Source organism: Strix uralensis, chromosome 25 (genome assembly GCF_047716275.1).
Source record: "Strix uralensis isolate ZFMK-TIS-50842 chromosome 25, bStrUra1, whole genome shotgun sequence".
In the NCBI taxonomy this organism is placed as follows: domain Eukaryota; kingdom Metazoa; phylum Chordata; class Aves; order Strigiformes; family Strigidae; genus Strix; species Strix uralensis.
In genome coordinates this window covers 2,244,462-2,260,539 of record NC_133996.1, presented here as the reverse complement: position 1 = coordinate 2,260,539, position 16,078 = coordinate 2,244,462, and the positions used below count along the sequence as shown (strand labels likewise).

The 16,078-nt window shown below is 57.3% G+C and overlaps 1 protein-coding gene across 1 annotated transcript; it reads left to right on the top strand.

Moving 5' to 3' along the window:
* Positions 1-1,618: 1,618 nt before the first annotated feature.
* SERINC2 (serine incorporator 2) lies at positions 1,619-11,541 on the top strand. Its single transcript, XM_074894206.1, has 10 exons — positions 1,619-1,767; positions 7,603-7,764; positions 8,275-8,462; positions 8,769-8,848; positions 8,986-9,123; positions 9,249-9,418; positions 9,508-9,598; positions 9,730-9,865; positions 10,242-10,454; positions 10,750-11,541. Exons 1-10 carry the CDS (start codon positions 1,729-1,731, stop codon positions 10,886-10,888), a joined length of 1,356 nt encoding a protein of 451 aa, XP_074750307.1. The 5' UTR covers positions 1,619-1,728; the 3' UTR covers positions 10,889-11,541.
* Positions 11,542-16,078: the final 4,537 nt, after the last annotated feature.

Sequence of the window (16,078 nt, the reverse complement as noted above, 5' to 3'; positions counted from 1 at the left end):
GTACAAGTGAGACATGGAGATACTGGAGAGAGAACGAAGGGCCATGAAGGGGTTTAAGGGACGGGAGCATGTCATGTATGAGGAAAGGCTGAGAGAGCTGGGACTGTTCAGCCTGGAGCAGAGATGGCTCAGGGGGACCTCAACAATGAAGGGAGGATGCAAAGAGGATGGATCCAGGCCCTTTCCAGTGGTGCCCAGTGCCAGGACCAGAGGTCATGGGCACAAACTGAAACACAGGAGGGTCCCTCTGAACATCAGGAGACACTTTTTTTACTGTGAGGGTGACCAAGCACTGGCCCAGGTTGCCCAGGGAGGTTGTGGAGTCTCTATCCTTGGAGTTACTCAGATGTCGTCTGGACATAGTCCTGGTCAACTGGCTCTGGTTTGAGCAGGGGGGTTAGACCACCTGGACCCTGGAGGTTCCTGCCAGCCTCCATCAATCTGTGATTCTGAGCTGGTGGGTGTGCTGGACTTGTAGGACTTGATGGCCAGGAGTAGTCCAGCACCCTGGGCCTCAAGCGCAGTCACTGTCCCCTTGGCAGCTCTCAGCAAGGCCACATCTGGCTGCACAAGCAGCATTTAACTGTGAAAAATCACAGGGCTTCTTTAATTTCTCAGCTGGAGCTGGGTACCAGGTGATGCCCGTCAGCTGCTCTGGGGACAGGTGCTGGGGGGCACCCGACTCAGCCTTTCCAAGGGGACCCAGTTCATGGTGAACACACTCAAAACACCTCTGGGGACCCTGAGCTGCCTTCAGAGGAGCTGACCCCTCCCCGCCGGCTGCTTCGAGGGGAGGGAGAGCCCCTGCACTGCAGGCCCAGGCCACCCTCAGCATGCCCGGGGCACCCCAGAGCCCCCGCTGCAGACCAGGCTCCCGGTGCCGGTGGGGTCCCCTCAGCGCTAATCAGTGAAGGAGGGTGCGGGGCTGAGGGCTGGGGGGGGCTCCCCTGAGGGTGGATGGCCAATGGCATCCTGGCTTGTACCAGCACTAGCGTGGCCAGCAGGGACAGGGAAGGGATCTGACCCCTGTGCTCGGCACTGGTGAGGCCGCCCCTCGATGAGTGGGTTCAGTTTTGGGCCCCTCACTCCAAAAAGGCCATTGAATGACTCGAGCGTGTCCAGAGAAGGGCAACGGAGCTGGTGCAGGGTCTGGAGCACAGGTCTGATGGGGAGCGGCTGAGGGAACTGGGGGGGTTTAGTCTGGAGAAGAGGAGGCTGAGGGGAGACCTCATGGCCCTCTCCAACTCCCTGAAAGGAGGGTGCAGAGAGGGGGGATGAGTCTCTTGAGCCAAGGACCCAGCGCCAGGACAAGAGGGAATGGCCTCAAGCTGCGCCAGGGCAGGGTCAGACTGGCTCTTAGGAAGGATTTCTTTGCAGAAGGGGTTGTTGGGCGTTGGAATGGGCTGCCCAGGGCAGGGGGGGAGTCCCCATCCCTGGAGGGGTTGAAGAGTCGGGTTGACCCAGCGCTGAGGGATCTGGTGGAGTTGGGAACGGTCAGGGTGAGGTTCATGGTGGGGCTGGAGGAGCTTCAAGGGCTTTTCCAACCGAGACGATTCTGTGACTCTGTGAAGGCGAGAAGGACCCGCCCCCCGCAGGGGCCGCCCCGGGGGAGGCGCGTTGGGAGCGACGCGCCCCGAGCTGGGAGTCCCGGGGGGGGCCCGGGCGGAGCCGGAGCCGGAGCCGGGAGCCGGAGCCGGGAGCCGGAGCCGGGAGCCGGAGCCGGGAGCCATGGGGGCCTGTCTCGGCGTCTGCTCCCTGCTCAGCTGCGTGAGTGCCCGCCCGGCCGGGGGGAGCGGGGGGGAGCGGGGCTGAGCCCCCTCCCAGCGCCGCAGCGGCGGGCGCGGCCCGGGGGCGGGGGAGTCGCTGCTGCTGCGGGTCAGGGGGAGGGTCCCGGGGGTGGGTGGGGCCCGGGAGGCCTGAGGGGCACCCCGAGGATGGGGGGCGGGGATGACGCGGGGGGTCCTAAGGGAAGCCCGGAGGATGCGGCGCGCTGCCCCCGGGGGGATGCAGGGGAGCCCCGGGGGGATGCGCCCCTCTGTGCATGGGGGGGATGTCGCGGACCCCCGGAGTAGGGCGTCCCACTGCCCCCGGGGGTGTCCAGGGGAGACCCAGAGGGTTCACCCCTAGAAACTCTGGGGCTCATGAACGTCGTGGTCAAGGGGAATGTGGAGTCTGAGGGCGCCTGGGGTGGTGCACCCCGCTGCACTTGGGGGATGTGGGGGGCTGGAGGGGTGATGCCCTGGGGGACTGGGGGGGGGCTGGCGCCCCTGCTCTGACGCACTGGGGGGGTCTAGTCCTGCTGCACCCGTGCGATGCTGAGGGGCTGGGGGTCCTGCCGGGTTCTCACTGCAGAGCCCCAAAGCAGGGGGCTGGGGATGGAGTAGGAGAAGGAGCTGGGACAGGGGGTGCAGGTCCACGGGTGGGGGGGCTCTGTGTGGGGTGCCATGGCCCAGGACAGGCACAAGGTGTGTGTTTCGGGGTGCCATGCCTGGTGACACAGGGTGTATGTTTCGGGGTGCCATTCCTGGTGACGCAGGCAGCTGCCCACGGCCAGTGTTGCCTTTCCTGGCATTGCCTCACCTGCGGGCACGGGGCCAAGGCAGGGCTGCGAAACCAACCCGAGAGCCGCTGGCCTGGAAACCTGGAAATAGGGCCGGTTTTGCAACTTGACCTCAAAGTTTTGGAGGTTTAACGAACAGGAGCTTTTGAAACCTAAGATTGGATGGAGGGTGGTCTGCAAGGCCTCGGTCTGTAACACAGCTGATACTTTTCCTCATGGGCAGGTTTTGGAATAGCTGGGAGTTACTCTGGAGCAGGTCTGGGGAGGTTTCTGGCCTAATTCTGGATTTTTTTCCCCCCCTAAAAATATTCTGGCCCAGGCTGTGTTAACAGGGTAGAGTTGCTATAAGGTTTAGTTCTTCAATTCCTTCCAGGGGAGCTTGTTGACTAAAGGGGTGTTTTAGCTGAATTCTGAACTGAAAAAACACAGCAGGGAAAAAAAACCACCCCCAAAACCAAACAAACCCCCCAATCTTTGTATTTTTTTTAATTTTTAATAAGAAGATCTGAGCTAACTTCTTCTGGTCAGCCTGCATCATTTGACTCGAAGCAGCATCGGATTGCCAAGCCGTCTCTTCAGCGCTTTCCCATTAAAACTCTACAAGCCGTTGCTGAGTGAAACTTTGCACCACGCAAGGAAAGTTTCCCTTTCTCTGCCTCCAGCGATTTGCCAGGCTCTGCCCACTGCTGCCATGAGCAGGGCGGTTGTCTCCAGCTGCCTTCCTTGGGGGACAGGGTTGGTGTGGCCAGCAGAAGCCTGCCCAAGCCAGAGCAAACCCCAGGGGTGTGTGCGGCCCCCTGGCAAGGTTTGGGCACCTCGTGGGGACTATCAGCCTCGTTGTACCGATGCACAGCCACTGCCGGGCGTGAGAGCCACCAGCCTCCCAGGCCTGTGCCTGGCCCCGTGGGTTTGGTACTGATTAACCTGATGGGTCATTAATTTAACAGGAGATAAAGGCTGGTTGCTCAGCATTGCTTTTGGTTGACTCAGTCTCTGGTTTGCTGGGGCAACGGCAGCTTGCACAAGATGTCTTGCTGGGGTAGGGTAGTCGGTCTGGTGTTGTTGGGGTGGGGTAGTCGGTCTGGTGTTGTTGGGTGGGGTAGTTGGTTTGGTGTTGTTGGAGTGGAGTAGTCGGTCTGGCGGCGTTGGGGTGGGGTAGTTGGTCTGGCAGTGTTGGGGTAGGGTAGTTGCATGTCCCTGTGTTGGACTGGGTGCATGGTGCTTGTCCAGCTCCAGCTGCACTCTCCCAGTCACCAGGCAGGGGAGGCACAGCAGCCCTTACGTGCAAGTCGCGCTGGAGATGAGCTGGATTTAATGAGAAGTCGATAGTGAAACTGGAGAGATTAATCTTTCATCTGCAGCAGCTGAAAACCGACGCTTCCTCGCTAATCCACCGCTCTTGTGCTGCAGCCACTTCCCTTGGTTGACTTTTTCCATCCTGCTGTTTGGCTGTTGGCCACGTTCACACTTACCAGCATCTTTAAAAGTCTTTGAAAGGAGGTAGCGGAGCGTGTCCAGCGCTGCCTTAACGTGGGAGGATTCTCCTTGCTCTTAACCCATTTGCTTTTCAAAGAAAAAGAGTGAATTCAGAGGTGCTGGGGCAGCGGGTCAGGTTAGCAGATGGCACAAGGGATCTGCTTCCTTTGCAAAGGTGCTTAGAGGGGGGCACCCAAGAAGGGCCCCAGGAGCTGTGAAAAAAAGCTCCTGGTGACATGGGACTCTCACATTACGGCTGCACAAAGCAGGGCAGCGGGACAGGGCTGCCATACCCTGTTACCTCAGCAGGTGCCTTCTCCTGGTTGCAAGAGGCTGTAAAACCTGAAATACAGCCACGGAGCTTGGCCATGTAAGAGTCGTCCTTGAAAATAAACCTCCCGCAGGCTCCAGGGATGCTGCGGGCTCCCAAAAACCTCATACTAGAACTTACCTCATCCGCCTGCAGCTTTCCCATGGGTCTGGAGGCTGCAGGTGGAGCAGGGGTTCCCCTTCAGCCCCGCTCCATCACAGCCTGTGCACACCCCTTCACCCCCTCCACCCGCCCCAACCCCGAGGAAAATGAGGTACCCGAGGCTGTGCCTCCTGCCAGTCTTCGGTGCTGCTTGGACGTGGGGCTGAACCCCCAAATCCCACAACCAAATCCCAGAATCATCTGGGTTGGAAAAGCCCTTGAAGCTCCTCCAGTCCAACCATGAACCTCACCCTGACCGTTCCCAACTCCACCAGATCCCTCAGCTCCTAAACAACAACAAACCTCATGACTTTCCAGGCCAGTTTCAGTGATTTTGGGACTGGTGCTTTTTGTTTCAGCTGGCACTGAAAGGAGAGGAACTGGAGGTATCGATGTGCTTTAACTTTAAGGGTGCACTAATGTGCTTTGCTAGATCAGGTCAAATGCAGTAATTCTGCATTAAAAGGGATTTTTGCTCTCGATTTTTATTTTTTTTTTAATTTAAAGGGGAAATACAGTAGTGCTGGCAGGTTTAAATGCATTCTTGTGCAAGTGGTGCATTTAATGAGCCTGAAAGGAAGCAATCTCTAATTGAAGGCCATTTTTTCCTGCTTTCAAGTTGAAAACATGAAGTGATGTCCCTTAGGCAGCTCCTGGAGAGGCAGGATGCGGGTCCCCATGGGATGTGGGGGCTTTCTCACCCATTCCAGCTCCCGTGGATACCGTCAGCTCAACACAGCCTCTGGTGGGGCTGGGATGTGTGTAAAGAGGAATAAATCAGGAGGTGATTTTTTCTCAAATAATGATGTGCTTACGTTTAAAAAAAGAAATTCAAAGTCACCTCTAGTGATTTGGGGGCATCAAAGTAATCGCTCATGAGCATCCCTGAGCATCCCTGATGGGGGAGCTGCAGGTTTGATGTCCTGCTCACACGACATCTGGTTTTCTTTTCTGCCACGTCCATTTTTTACACTAGTTTTAGCAATGAGAAATGTATATTTGAGTTGATACTGAGCGATATTTAATTAAATTGATTGCTGGGCATAATTAGGAAGTGCATAGCCATAATAAACACGCAACACATTTGCATCCCTTGATAGTGGGAGAGAGCTGAACCCTTCTGCTTGCAAGTACATCTGGCCGGCTGATGTGTCTCAAGTGCAGGAGAGGAAGAGCTGTTCAAAGGGAAGAAATGAAGTATCGAAAGCAAAATAAATCAATTAAGTTGTCTTGTAAATAGAGGGAAAGTGGTTCGCTGAGGACCAGATTCCTAGGAAGAAGCTGGCTCTGAAAAAGGAGTTAAAAATGCCCAATGTTGCAAATTTTGAAGTAAGTGGATTTGGGAATGCATTTTAGCTAGAGAAGAATATTTGGAAAGCAAAGCAGTAGTATTTTAAACAAACTCCAGATATTTAATTCTCGTTGATCTCTGCTTGGGGATTTCTCATTGCTCCCTGGGCCAGTGCGTGAGACAGGGAGGCTGTGGGCTTGTGATGGCTTCAGTGAGGCATTAAAAAAAAAAAGGAAATAGCCTGAAGTTTCCCTATTTTAGAGGACTTGGGGTGTATTTTGCTGTTGCATTGCTTGGGCTGTCTGTCCCTGCTCACACCATGGGGAGTGGAGCAGAGTTGGGAATTTAGTTTTAATTTAGTTTTGGGGTCCTTTGAGGTTTTATTTAGCACTTTAGCCCATCTGTTTGTTTACGCAGGGTCAAGGCTAGCTCCTGGTTCAGCAGCCAGGAGGGCACCTGCTTTGCCTTGATGTGAAACATCAGTTTTACTTCCTCAACCAACCCTGCTAATTCCTGAGTGCAGCATCTTCAGTGCAAACCTGAGAGACACCTTATTCCCCTATTTTTTCCCCAAATATTTAACATGGGACCTTCTGCTTGCAGGACATAGTGGATTAGTGACCCAGCAGTGACAGGCTATCCCACAACGCTTCTTCCATTCTTTTGCCTGAAAATTTATTCTCCAACTTCACCCTCTTTTGGGAAAATAGGGGGTTTAGGATGTGGGAGTGAGCCGGGAGATCCTGGTGCGGGTGATTAAGAGGCTGAAAATCTTCCCCCATCCAGATCAAGGATGCCACAGCCAGGGCATCATGCATTCCTACCCCATCGTGGGCTTTAAAACCTGTTATGCAAAACCCCTGCAGCTGTTCTTCCTCTAAAACAAATGATTGGGGCACTCCCACACCTTGTGGGTATTAAATAGGTCCGTGAATATCCAAATGGTTGGACAAATTGGTGAGAACAGTGTGTACCAGAGCAGCAAAACTCAGCCCAGCCCGACTGGTGGGATGCAAACAGCATCTCCCTAATGCTCCTCCAGCGATGGATTTTATAATTTAATAAAAAATTCCTTTTTCTCCCTGCAAGCCTTATTCTGTGCAATCCCTGTGCAGGAAACCCCCACCAGTGTTTGGCTAGGCAGTAAGGCTGCATTTTGTTAAGCTGGGCTTTCCCTGCTCTGCACCCAGCTCTGGGAGCCCCTGGAGTGAGGGTGCACCCGGCAGCGCTGCTGGTGCTGGAATGCTGGATTTGGGAAGCCAGGACCCACCGCAGACTCCCAGGGATGCTGTGCCTCAGTTTCCCCACCTGTAAAATGGCCTTTGGGGAGGGGGAAGGATGGCAGAACAAGCTAGTTTCCCCGTGACACCAATATCGGTGTTTTCCCCATCCTGTATTAGATTGAAAAGGCAGCCTTAAATTATTTTACAAGCTCAAGCTCTTCTTCTTTTTTTTTTTCCCCCTGTAAGAAAAGGACCTTCTTTTGCATGCAATTGCTGGGGAGCAAAAAAGAAGATGAGGGAATCTCTAGGACTCTTGGCGTCATTTTCCAAGTTGGTTGGTTATTGCAGTGAACCCGTTCCCGTGGTGGTTCTGTTTTTCAGCAACTTTCTGGGAGGACTTGGGGCCATTTCTGTGAGGTCCCACGGGGTGCAGGTTGTGATGCTGGCTGGTGAGAAGCTCTAAGCAAAGCCCCTGGCCCAGCAGTGTGGACTCCCGGGCACATCTTACTCCCGATTCAACCTGGGCACGTGTTTTGGGTCCGATTTCGAGCCCTCCGACACAGGGATGCTCTCGTTGCAGGTGTCCTGTCTCTGCGGCTCCGCGCCATGCCTGCTCTGCGCCTGCTGCCCCTCAGCCAAGAACTCCACTGTCTCCCGCCTCCTCTTCACCTTCTTCCTCTTCCTCGGCACCCTCGTGTCCATCATTATGATAATCCCTGGTGTGGAGAAGGAGCTGCACAAGGTAAGTAACTCCCAGAGGTCACTGGGTCTGGTCACCACGGGGAAGAGGTTTAGCTCGTGGTAGGTGTGAGGCTGAATCAGAAAGTGAATTTTTGGGGCATGATGTTGATTCCGTTCCTTTTTTTCCCAAGCATTTCACTGGGAGAGGGTATTATTAAGCCCAGTTTTCCACAGAGGGGAAAATGCAGTGGGATAATTTAATGCATTATCTAGTTTTTCCAGATGTCTCCCAGGGAAGTTTCCTACATCCCATTTTTGGGGTTAAATTGGCCAAGTGATCCCGTTTTTGTGGAGGTGGGACTTGAGATGCAGGGAGCTGAGGTCTGCCAACCGAGCTAATGTGAATTTTGGGAAATGCTGGTTTCATCCCAGCTTTCCGCTGACCTGCAGGGTGGCTTTAGCTGTGTCACCCCATGGCTGTCCCCAAGCAGGCCAAGCTCTTTGGTGGCACCAGGGCTCGTGGTGGGTGCGGGATGCTGGGGTGATGCTCACCCTCCCATCGCCTTTGCAGCTCCCCGGCTTCTGTGAAGGAAGTGGGTCAGTCCTGGGGGTCCAGACCCACGTTGACTGCGGCAGCTTCCTGGGCCACAAAGCCGTGTACCGCATGGGCTTCGCCATGGCCGCCTTCTTCTTCCTCTTCGCTGCAATCATGGTGTGTGTGCGCAGCAGCAAGGACCCGCGAGCCGCCGTGCAGAACGGGTGAGTGTTTGTCCCGGAGGGAGGATGCTGGTGTGGGGGCAGACCCCCCCCTTCACAGAATCCCAGAATCATTCAGGTTGGAAAAGCCCCTTGGGATCATCGAGTCCAACCCTCAGCCCGACTCTACAAAGTTCTCCCCTACCCCACATCCCCCAACATCTCACCCAAACGACCCTTAAATACACCCGGGGATGGTGACTCCACCCCCTCCCTGGGCAGCCTATTCCACTCTCTGACCACTCCTTCTGGGAAGAATTCCCGGCTGGGTTCCTGCTTGCAGACCATGCCTCCTCTCTCCTCCCACAGCTTCTGGTTCTTCAAGTTCCTGGTGCTGGTGGGGATCACGGTGGGGGCTTTCTACATCCCCGATGGTGCCTTCACCTCAGGTGAGGAGCTGCCCCTGCTCTCCTCTGCATCTCTGGGTTAACCCTCAGCACAGGACTAAACCCAGGGCTGGGGTTGGCATCCCTGTTGCCAAATTCCGTTATCCCTGCTTTTAACTGTTTTTTCTCTCCCCCTCAAGTCTGGTTTTACTTTGGTGTGGTCGGCTCCTTCCTCTTCATCCTCATCCAGCTCGTCCTCCTCATCGACTTCGCCCACTCTTGGAGCCAGCTGTGGCTGCGCAACGCGGGCGAGAGCAACGCCAAGGGCTGGTACGCAGGTCGGTGCGGCTGGCACCACAGAGGGTTTAGGGAGGGGGAAGCTCATCCTGGGGGTGGCTGACACTGAGCTGGTGGGGACTGGGGGCTCTACTCCAGCCTCTTTCCTTTCTGCTTCCTCCCCCAGCCCTTTGCATCATCACCTTCATCTTCTACGCCACTTCCATTGCGGCCATAGTGCTGCTCTACGTCTACTACACCAAGCCCGAGGGCTGTACAGAGGGCAAGGTCCTCATCAGCATCAACCTCATCCTCTGCTTCATCGTCTCTGCTGTCTCCATACTGCCCAAAATCCAGGTGAGGTGACAGGGGGCACCCGCGAGGCTGGTGGCCATGTCACGGTGGGGTACGGGACCAGCCCTGAGCGCCCGCCGTTGTGTTTGCAGGATGCTCAGCCGCACTCGGGGCTGCTGCAGGCGTCCCTCATCACCCTCTACACCATCTACGTCACCTGGTCCGCCCTGGCCAACGTGCCAAGTAAGCAGGATGTGACCTCGGGTTCGGGAGGGGGGTGCTGGGGCAGGAGCACACACTGGGGTGGGTGCTTTGCCCCCCCCGGCTTTCTGGGGGCTGGGGAAAGGTGCTGAACCCCCTGCGTGTCCCCCCAGCCCAGACCTGTAACCCCACGCTGCTGGTGAGGAACAGCACTGGCTCGGCGATGGCCACCCAGCCGCTGACAACCTGGTGGGACGCCCCGAGCATCGTGGGGTTGATAATCTTCATCCTCTGCACCCTCTTCATCAGGTGAGGACTTGGCTTCTGTTCCCGGGGACTGCAGTGTCCCTCTGCCTGCCCGGAGCATGGAGGCATCAGGAGGCTTTTAGGGAAAGGTGATGCTGGAGGGGAGGTCACAGCTTGGTCCAGGGTTTTTGTCACTAAGTGCCTCTTGCAAAGCCGTCCTGGTCCCCAGGGACACAGGCAGACCGCTCTCGGGGGTTGTGGCTGCAGCATTTAGAGTTTCTGCACAAGCTGCATCCCTCAAACCGCCCTGCCTGTCCCGGGGACGGCCCCACAGAGCACCCCAAGGTGGGTGGGCATGGGGGGGGCTGAGCTCGGGCTGGGGGGCAGCCGAGGAGGCAGCGTGCAGGCAGCCCTGAGCCTGCTGTCCCTCTGCCCGCAGCGTCCGCTCCTCGGACCACCCGCAGGTCAACAAGCTGATGCTGACAGAGGAAAGCGCGGCCGGGGCGGGCGGCGAGGCGGCGGCCGTGGAGAGCGGGCTGCACCGCGCCTACGACAACGAGCAGGACGGCGTGTCCTACAACTACACCTTCTTCCACCTCTGCCTCCTCCTCGCTGCCCTCTACATCATGATGACCCTCACCAACTGGTACAGGTGGGCAGAGCTCCCGCGGGGCCCCGGGGTCCCTTGGGATGTGGCGGGGAGCAGGCACCCAGCCCCTGGGGTGCTGTAGGCTGCAGCGATGGGGTCACATCCCCTGGGCCAGCTGTGGGAAGTGGCTCCGAGCACGGGCCAACTCCACACTCTCCTCCATGCTCTTTGCATTGTGCCCGTGGCTCGGCGCTCGCAGCCTCCGTCCCTCCCCAGCACGGCTGCAGGGGCGGGCAGGGGGATGGCACCCACCGGCGCAGCGCAGTGATGGGTGCCACCCCCTTGTTTGCTGTCTCAGGCCGGATGAGAGCTTGCAGGTGCTGAGGAGCCCCTGGACGGCCGTGTGGGTGAAGATCTGCTCCAGCTGGGCCGGGCTCCTGCTCTACCTCTGGACCTTGGTGGCTCCGCTGGTGCTGCCGGACCGGGACTTCAGCTAAGGTGGCCCCGGGCATCCTGCTGCCGGGTTGGAGCCATCGTGGCTTGTCCCTTGAGCCTGGGGACAGCCCCAGCTCTGCCTTAGCCTGGGGCTCTGCAAGCAGGAGCAGCTATGCTGGGTTGTGCCTTCTTGTAGGTCTTCTGTTTTAATTTGAAAGGCATGAAGTGCCAAGTAGGGAAAATCAGCAAGGGCTGACAAAAACTTCAGGATGTTTTTAAAGCTCTTATCATCTCCGTGTTTGTCTAGTGCCTTTGGCGGTGCCTCCATACCCTCCTCTTCTAGCGGAGACCACTGCCTTGCCGTGGGAGGGTTTGGTTTTCACCAGCTGCTGTCATTGTATCACTTGGTGCCCTGGGACCGTGGTGCCTTTTGGAGGGGCTCTGGGGCCCGGCTGTGTACCAGGATCTGGCTGGTACCTCCCCAAACAGCCTGAAGGAAAATGAATCTTGGGGATCTGTGGCTCGAGGCAGTTGTCCCACTGCACCCCCCCAGCCTCGGCGGTGGCCTGGGCTCCTCGAGGGCTCTCCTGCCCAGCCATCCCTGGGGGAGGACGGGTCCCTGGTCCTCGCTGGAGCACAGGTCGGGTTCCCCGCAGGCTGTTCTGGCTTGGCCCTGGCACCTTGTCTTGTTAATAAAGTCTCGTTTGGAATAAAAGTGTCAGGTTTGTCCTTCTGGGCTCTTCGCTGACACTGGGTGCGTGGGAGATGGAGGAAGGGGGATGTATTAAACACACCTGACCTTGGGGTGAGAGCACGGGTGGCTGCCCCGTGGGTGCAGGCAGCGGTGACATCGCTTTGAGGTATGGCAGCTGGGAGCCCTGGGCCCTGTTACCGACCTGTGACACCCCCAGAGTCGCTGCTGGAGGAGGGCACGTTGCTTGCAGGGCAGGGGGTGGGGGGCAGCGACGGGGGGTGCACGACGTGGTGGGGTGCGCACAGTGTAGGGGTGCACAGCGTGCCCAGGGGTACGTGGGGATGGGGTGAGCACCGTGCTGGGGTGTATCCCGTGCCAGGGTGCGCCCTGGCGGGGGGTGACCCCAGGTGGGTGCATGCTCTGGTGGGGGGGCCCTGTCATGCAGCAGTGTGGGAGGCGGGAGCTGCCCACTGCCCTCCCCGGCCGGGGCTCCTGGGGAAGGGGCGCCCAGGGGAAGGGGGTCCCGGCTCAGCCCATCACCGTGGCCCGGTTCGCCGTGTGCGGGCGGAGAGAGCCCGGGATCGGGCCCCGCGGGGGGGGCGGGGGGGGCGGGCAGGGCCGGACTCAGCCACGAGGTGGCGCTGGCAGCACGCGCTGCGGCACCCACCACCCTGCACCCACCACCCTGCACCCATTAACCTGCACCCACCACCCTGCACCCACCAGCCTGCACCCACCACCCTACACCCATTAACCTGCACCCCTCAACCTGCACCCACCAGCCTGCACCCATTAACGTGCACCCACCAGCCTGCACCCACCAACATGCACCCCTCAACCTGCACCCATCAGCCTGTACCCCTCAGCGTGCACCCTGCACCCCTCAGCCTACATCCTGCACCCTATATCCTGCACCCCACATCCCGCATCCTTCATTCTGCATCCTGCACCTTTCATCTTGCATCCTTCATCCTGCACCCCGCCTCCTGCACCTTGCACTCTGTGCCCTGCACCCTGTGCTCTGCACCCTTCATCACATGTCCCACTCCCGCATCCCTCAGCCTGTCTCCTGAATCCTCTACCTCATGTCCTGCACCCTGCGTCACCTACCCAGCACCCTGCATCATGCAGCCTTCATCCCACACCCTTCCTCCCGCAGCCTGCACTGGGGTGTACAGGTGGGCAACCTTGGCTGAGGTGTGTGAGCCAGAAACTCAGGGGGCAGAGGCACTCCCAGCAGCGTGTTTGCAGATTCCCCCCCCACCTTTTGCTGCTCCAGCCCAGGCCGTGTAGGTGGGGGAGATGCAGGAGCCCCCACTGAGGACCAGCTGCAACGCACCGGCTAACTCCTACGTCCCTGTATGCACCTTGGCGATGCAACACGGTCCCCAGGGCCTGCAGGAAGACGCTCAAACCTTTCCCCTGATGAGCTTTGCCTTTTGTATTTCCCACCTTTCAGGGGAGCAGAAGAACCCTGCGCCTGCTGCAGCCAGTGGGTCCCTGCCGGGCTGTCACTGCCGGCCGTGGTGCCTCATCTGCCGGCGCCTCCTCATGACATGCCCAACCAGAGCAAGTCAACAGAAGACAGACCCAAAGCACTGGCTTCACGAGACGTGCCCTCGGCTCCCGAATGCCATCCCTGGCCAGGGAGCCTCTGCGAGGATGAGGATGGCTCTGCAGAGCCGGCAGCACCCGCTCTGGTTCCAGCAGTGACACAGCAGCAGCTGGAGGTGACACAGTGACAGGGTGTCCCACCCAGGACGAGTCTCCGGCTGAGCCAGCAGCAAGTCTCTAGCTACCACCAAAATGCCTCGTTCCTGGGATTTTCTCTGAAACAAGAAATCCTTGTTCTTTCTTTCAGCTCTTCAGCTGCATCCAAACAGCTCCGGTGTGAGGCTGCTGGAACAACCCAACAGCGAGCAGCCATGCGCTCCTGCCCCCGGCTTGGCTGGGGAAGGTCCCAGAATCACAGAGTCACAGAATCGTCTCGGTTGGAAAAGCCCTTGAAGCTCCTCCAGTCCAACCATGAACCTCACCCTGACCGTTCCCAACTGCACCAGATCCCTCAGCGCTAAAGTCTGGATTGCAAAAGGGCCCGCTACAAGATTTATTTTCACATCATGCCTCCTATTCGTTATTTATTTAAACAAGAATAATCTTCACTTGCTGTTTTCTTTAGGAGATGTTTCAAACCTCCAGAAAATACCCTTCAATGTAATGATCACTGCAAAAAAACTAAGGCAGGGCAACTCAGGGTGGCTGGCTGTGCTGCTGCGGCTGCCAAGCCACGCTGCCTCTGGCATCCTTTGATTTTGGGTTTCAGCAGAGGAAAACCTCCCCCCGGTGCGTTATTGCCTGTATGACGCAACTGTCCCATCCGACTGCATTTATCTATCCACGTTTGTCCAGCTGCACAACGCCCCAAGCAGGAGTTCAAACCTGGCTGCTATTGCAAGCCCTGGCTGTATATTTTAACGCAAGTAAATAAAAAAAAATAAAAAAGATGGATTGATAGCAACCCCCCCCGCCCCAGGCCTAAGCACAACATGAGTGAGGCTCGCGGGCAGAGGTGTGGAGTTCAGTCTGGGCCCTCGCAATCCCCTCCCGGTGCTTGTCATGGGAATGGAGAGTCGAGGCTGTTCTGTGTTTTCTCGTTAGCAAGTAATATCCAGTTCTGAGTCCAAATACCCTGTTGTCTGCAGACAGGGAGGACGGGAAGCAGCCCCTTGCCAGCTGGGCATCACCGCTGTGCTCACCCCAGTCCGTGGGAGCAGCTGCAGGGAGCATCCCGCGGAGGCTGTCGCCCTCCAGCGCAGGGACATGTGCTGCCGACAGCCCCGAGTTACACCAGGGACTGCCCGGCCACGGCTTCGCTTTCCGGCTCTGGCGGAAAAGGGATGCACCGAGGAGAGCTCGGTACCTGGGGAGCTGGCGTAGAGTCAGCAAGGGTCTAAAAACTTCCTTTTTTTTTGGTGTCACCTCCAAAGGGAAATGTCCCCATGCTGTGCATACGCCCTGCAGCAGCAGTTATACGTCTGGGAGACCAGCTGGGTGTTTAAGACATACACGGCAGGGTCTGGTTGCTCCAGCTCTGCCAGTGGTGACGAGCTACAGGCTCTCTCCGAAGTGTGATGGGTTTAGACAGTGCCTTCGGCCGCCAGGTCCTGGTGGCTTCAGTAAACGGTCCATTTGTGGGCGTGGGCCAGCCCGTGGCACTCGCAGCCACCTTGTTGCAGAAGTGGAGTGGCCCTTTTCCTTCTAATTTTCTGGTTGAATAATTAATCAGCAAACATCTGCCATCTTTCACTCAGCAGAAAGCACAGCTCTGGGTTGGGTCCCCTCCCTGCTTGTCTCTCCCCATTGTGCACCCAAGTTGCAGTCCCAGCCTGGAGAGCAGGATCAGACCACGCACGTGCTGGGAAATCCACACTCCAGCACTGGCATTATCTACCCATGTGGCTTTAATTGCTCTAATTTGCTCTCCCTGGGGGGGGGGGGCCTCAGAATGATGGATACAGGGGAAATAGGGGTAACGTGGGAAATCGGGGAACGCAGACAAAGACACTCAGCAGTTTGCTTTATAAAAGATAACTGTGATCACCGCATTGCAAAATTAAACTGAATTTAAACCCAGGGGTGGGGAGGCACCCCCTGGAGCTGCTCGGGTCATCAAGGGGTTTAGGACTGTGCAGGGTGAGGATCCCCCCCAGCAATGCCCAGGGTTCCCAAAGCGCTCCCCTGCCCGCCCCGGCCCCCAGGTGATGCCAGCACTACTAAGGGCCTCCACAGCATCGTTTTATTCTCTTTAATGCATGGTCTCCCTTGTTTTTTATTTTATTCATGGGATTAACACATCGGGCAGCAGCCGGACTGGCTTTTGCTCAAAAGAGGAGGGGAAAGCGTTTACATAATTCATTTAAATGAGGCACCCGGGGAAATCCAAATTGGACTTCCAGCATGTTTACAGTGCCACGCAGAGCCCCATGATCCGCATCTGGAGCCATTAATGCCTCCCAGATGGACCACAGAGCATGTATAATTAATTGTGGAGCAAAGCCATTGCCCAGCCTCCAAAGATAACGCTCAGAGGCAGAGGCAGCATCGCCCAATTCTGTCCCCCCTGGGGCGCGGATTTATTTCAGTGGGTCTTTTCTCTTTCCCAAGATGTTCAAACAACCTTCCCTGGGGTGGGAAGATGCTGGGGAACCAGTGGGGTTAAAGCAGTAGGAGGAATAAGCCAAGCTGGGCTGCAAAATCACGGCTGCTTGGCTGGGCTTGCAGCAGGCGTCATTTGGGAGGACTCCTCAGTGTGTGTTTGAGCCCTGCGGCGATGGGCAGGCATCAGGGCTGAGCCCTGCCCTGGGGAAGGGGTGAGAGGGACCCCTCGGAGGGGAGAAAACCCACAACAGTGGGAAGCCAACGGTCCAGCACCAGTTAGCCCCAAATACCCCCATTTTGTTTTGCAGATGCATGGACCGAGCATCCCCTGGTCTGATGCGTGGGGAGGTTTGCTGCTGGACGAGACACTGGGGGTGCTCCAGGGGACCCGGCTCCACGC

Coding starts and splice junctions, on each gene's coding strand:
- SERINC2 (XM_074894206.1), top strand. CDS start 1,729: ATGGGGGCCTGTCTCGGCGTCTGCTCCCTGCTCAGCTGC. Junction 9,599..9,729: donor CGCCCTGGCCAACGTGCCAA/GTAAGCAGGATG, acceptor GTGTCCCCCCAG/CCCAGACCTGTAACCCCACG. Junction 9,866..10,241: donor CTCTGCACCCTCTTCATCAG/GTGAGGACTTGG, acceptor CTCTGCCCGCAG/CGTCCGCTCCTCGGACCACC.